The sequence below is a fragment of the Pyxicephalus adspersus genome, chromosome 7, assembly GCF_032062135.1.
Source record: "Pyxicephalus adspersus chromosome 7, UCB_Pads_2.0, whole genome shotgun sequence".
Lineage (NCBI taxonomy): Eukaryota > Metazoa > Chordata > Amphibia > Anura > Pyxicephalidae > Pyxicephalus > Pyxicephalus adspersus.
Genome location: NC_092864.1, coordinates 40,823,420 through 40,827,433, shown reverse-complemented (window position 1 = coordinate 40,827,433; position 4,014 = coordinate 40,823,420). Strand labels below are relative to the sequence as shown.

The following is a 4,014-nucleotide window of genomic DNA, read 5'->3' as shown; positions in this document are numbered from 1 at the left end:
GTTTTGTTTTGCAGTTAGAATTGTTTCTAGGTATGTGTGGGTAGCAAGGATGGCATCGGGCAGATGTTGGTGCCAGGAAATGTCCTAAGCGCCAGTTGTAATGCCCACTGTATTGTTGATCAGCTTTGAAGGGTGCCTTTGTGATTAGGCAGAGGGCATGGCGTGCCAAGGAATGTGAGTGGGCACCGAGTCCCGACCCTTTTTCCATCACACTCTTCTCTCTTCTCTGGCAGTGGTGCGCACAGACAGTTTGAAAGGTCGGAGGGGTCGCTTGCCATCCAAGCCCAAGAGCCCCCAGGAGCCGTCTCCCCCCAGCCCCCCGGTGAGTTTGATCAGTGCCCTAGTGAGAGCCCACGTCGATTCCAATCCGGCAGTCAGCAGCCTGGACTATTCCAGGGTAAGTGGGCTGGAAATGGCAGCCTGAATAGGGCACCATTACGCATAATTTCTATGTACCCCTAAAGTGACCATGGGACATTAAGTAGAAGCCTCTGCTGCTATAGACATCTTATGTCATGCCATGAACTGTATTGAATAAAGTGACCAATTCTACCTGAATTCCTGCAACTGATATATATCGGTGATTATGATGTCTGGGTCCTAGTTTGTAGACCATGTAGCGATTACTAAAGTCGCAGCCATTAAAGAGTTTTACTACTGTTCAAAGTACCGTCAGCATGGATCACATTGTTTAGTTCTAAACAAAAATACACTTTTACAGAACATTCTGGCTTATTTGGTTAAATATAAGAAGCTTTAGGAATTGTAAGTGGGTACTACAGACATAGCCCAGCCCAAATGTTGATTATAGTTGCTGTGCTTGAGTGCAATGCTTGCTTTGCAATAATATTTCCATATATATAGAAGAAAAACGTTCTCCATGCTGCAGGAATTTAACAAATCTGAATAAAACCTGAAAAGTTAATAAAAAGCCTGTGCTGAATTTTTTCTAGTGCCATGTCATTTACTGACTGTCCCACACTATGGGGACTTTGAAAGCTAAATGTTTGCTATAGACGTGTATGTTGATAAAGGTTTACGTGCGGCCGAAACGTTGGTCAAAACCTTTGTTCAGTCCATTAATTGCAATTGTTTTTTTGAGACTTTGTACATCTATAGCAAAGATAAACATCTTTTGTAGCAACTTGCAGGAGCTCCCAGACCCAATTCACACATTGTGTCACCATCCATGGTTACATTAGCAGCGCAGGCCTCCTTTGTCCCTTGCTGGTCACAGATCTCAATTGTTTCAACTTTGACAATTACGCGTTAGGTAATAGCGAAGCTCATTAATTTTTTTTTATCCTTTTTGTTTTTTTTTTCCAGTTTCAAGCTAATCCAGAGTTCCAAATGAATGGAGATGACACTCAACATATACAACAGTTTTATGATTTGTTGACCGGTTCTATGGAGATCATCAGAGGTTGGGCTGAAAAAATCCCAGGCTTCTCTGAGCTCCACAAACAGGATCAGGACCTTCTGTTTGAGTCGGCTTTCCTGGAACTCTTCGTCCTGCGGTTAGCATACAGGTAATTCCCAAATTAGGTTTTAATTGTTATATAAGCAACCCTCTTTTCAAGGTCAATTGATTTGCATTTTATTGGCTCACTGGTAATTAGGAGTCTTTTAATCGCCCATTTATTATTCTGATACTAATTAGTTTTTGTCTTTTTTTCTGATTCCTTTTTTTTAATTAACTCCAGATCTAACCCAGCTGAGGGCAAACTCATCTTCTGTAATGGGGCAGTGTTGCACAGGTTACAGTGCGTCCGTGGCTTTGGCGAATGGATTGACGCCATTGTGGAATTCTCATCCAATTTACAGAGCATGAACATTGACATTTCAGCCTTTTCCTGTATTGCTGCTTTGGCGATGGTCACAGGTGAGTTTTCAAGGCTTCGCTGCAAATAAATATTTCCTTCTGCCTTTTTATTGTTCTGCAAGCAAGTCTTACTTTTCTTGAAACTTTTTTTTTGCGCAAATTGCGCGCAGTTTGTAATTTTTTCCTTTTGCTTCTTCAGAGAGACACGGACTCAAGGAACCCAAAAGGGTGGAGGAACTTCAGAACAAAATTATCAACTGCCTCAAGGACCATGTGACTTTTAACAACGGAGGCTTGAATCGCCCCAACTACCTTTCCAAACTTTTAGGGAAATTGCCTGAGCTCCGTACACTTTGCACACAGGGTCTCCAACGCATTTTCTACCTAAAACTGGAGGACTTGGTACCACCCCCAGCTATCATTGACAAACTTTTCCTGGACACTTTACCTTTTTAAAACATAGACATTTCAATGGACTCAATGGACAAATAACTTCAGACTAAAGGGACTCTACCTGTGAAATAAAAAAAAATATATATGCAGTTTGGGTGCCAAATTGCCAACAGCGAACTTGTGGTATATGCGCCAGAATAAGCAACTAGCACTGCAGGAGCCAAAAATAAAACGGACTCTGCCTGCTGCCCTCAACACCTGACATCATTCCTAAACTTCATCTCTTTATTCCTTGATTAGTGCATCAATGAATGACCTCAATCGATAGTATTAAGGTGACCAATCGCATTGCCCCATTTTAGAGACATTATATGATTTTTTTTTATTTTATTTTTTGTTTGTTATAAAAGCTGTAAGATATTGTGAAAAAACAGTTCAGTGGATGGCATGAAGGAAAAGGCTTGTACATGTATAAAATACAGTTTAGCTATTTTTAATCATTTTGTGCCTATTTATGAATAAATATTAAACCGATTCTACAAGCTGTGTTTGCAAAAAAGAAAAAAAAAAAGAAAAAAAGAAATATAAATATGAATAAAACATATTGCATAAAAGCATGTTTATACAGTACTAGATCGGAAAATCTTATAGGCATTTGCTTCTTCAGTGATGTCTATATTATATAAATAGTATACAGACACTATGTAGTCTGCTAGATTTTATAAAGATTGGTAGTTATTCGAGCGTCAAAAAATGAAAACATTTTCTCAATTGTACAATACATAGGCACAAGTATTACAGAAATACCAAGACACAGGACACAGCATTGTTTGTAAGTGTCCAACATTCCTTGTTTGTAAGTGTTGTATGTACTGTTGATGTTAATACAAAATTTATACAGTATCTTACTTTTTTGTTGTCTATGACTAAATTAAAAACTTGCATGCAACAGCTTTGAACGGTTTCCAAGGGTATCCTACAAGAGCCCAGTGGAAATAATGAGCACTTTGATTTTTATTTTTTATTGTCTCCAAGAAAATTGTCAGTTAATATATTATTTCATTGTTTGGAAGTAAAATTTGTAATACTGCCATCCTCACCTCTAGTATGCTTGTTTGACATTCTTCTTCTTTTCATCGTTTGGAACGTTTGCAGCATTGGTTGGGTTTTGAAAGTGTTTAGATTGTGCATAACGGTTCAAAGAATTACAGAAAAAGATGATATTTTTTTTAATCCTTAAAGAGTAATAGAGCGGTGGTTCAATATTGCAGGTATTTGTATTTTTTATTACATAGGTATTATTTTATTTTAAGTTTCAAAATGGTTAGCAATCTAGGCGCATTATTAGGAGCAATATCATAATAAAATTCAAATTCTAAGATTATGGTATAGGTGATAAATTCAAATACAATTAATAGAATTTTATTATAATTATAGAAAATAAATCAGTTATGAATACATTGATCGAAAACTCAGGCTAATGGACATAGTAAAGCTGTATGTTATTTTTCACAAAAAAACTATTAGAAAAACAAAACAAAACAGGTTAAAACAGAAACCTGTTAATTTAACACAGAGATAAATGTAAAATATATCCGCTCGGCATTTAGATTAGCACTGAACAACTCTTTATCTGATAATCCCGTACTATTATGATGTCTTATAAAAACGTTTCTAAGATGTAAAATCTATTGCGTCAACTCAGCTTGCAAATAGAAGGTTCATTGTTTTTTGCTTATCCCTTGCAGGCAAATAAAAAAGTATTATCCCTGGGAAGAATAATTCCTAGTTATTAAGTT

At 37.1% G+C, this 4,014-nt stretch overlaps 1 protein-coding gene across 3 annotated transcripts in view; it reads left to right on the top strand.

Annotated features, from left to right (window-relative positions):
* The window catches only part of NR4A2 (nuclear receptor subfamily 4 group A member 2), a 10,529-nt gene extending 7,209 nt beyond the window's left edge, over positions 1-3,320 (top strand). For 2 of the 3 annotated variants that reach the window (XM_072418168.1, XM_072418170.1), the window contains exons 5-8: positions 234-397; positions 1,327-1,529; positions 1,704-1,882; positions 2,022-3,320. In XM_072418168.1, coding sequence (XP_072274269.1) covers positions 234-397; positions 1,327-1,529; positions 1,704-1,882; positions 2,022-2,278 — 803 coding nt within the window. In that variant the 3' untranslated portion in view covers positions 2,279-3,320. The remainder of the gene's footprint in view (positions 1-233; positions 398-1,326; positions 1,530-1,703; positions 1,883-2,021) is intronic. The other variant, XM_072418169.1, reaches the window with a different exon arrangement.
* Positions 3,321-4,014: the final 694 nt, after the last annotated feature.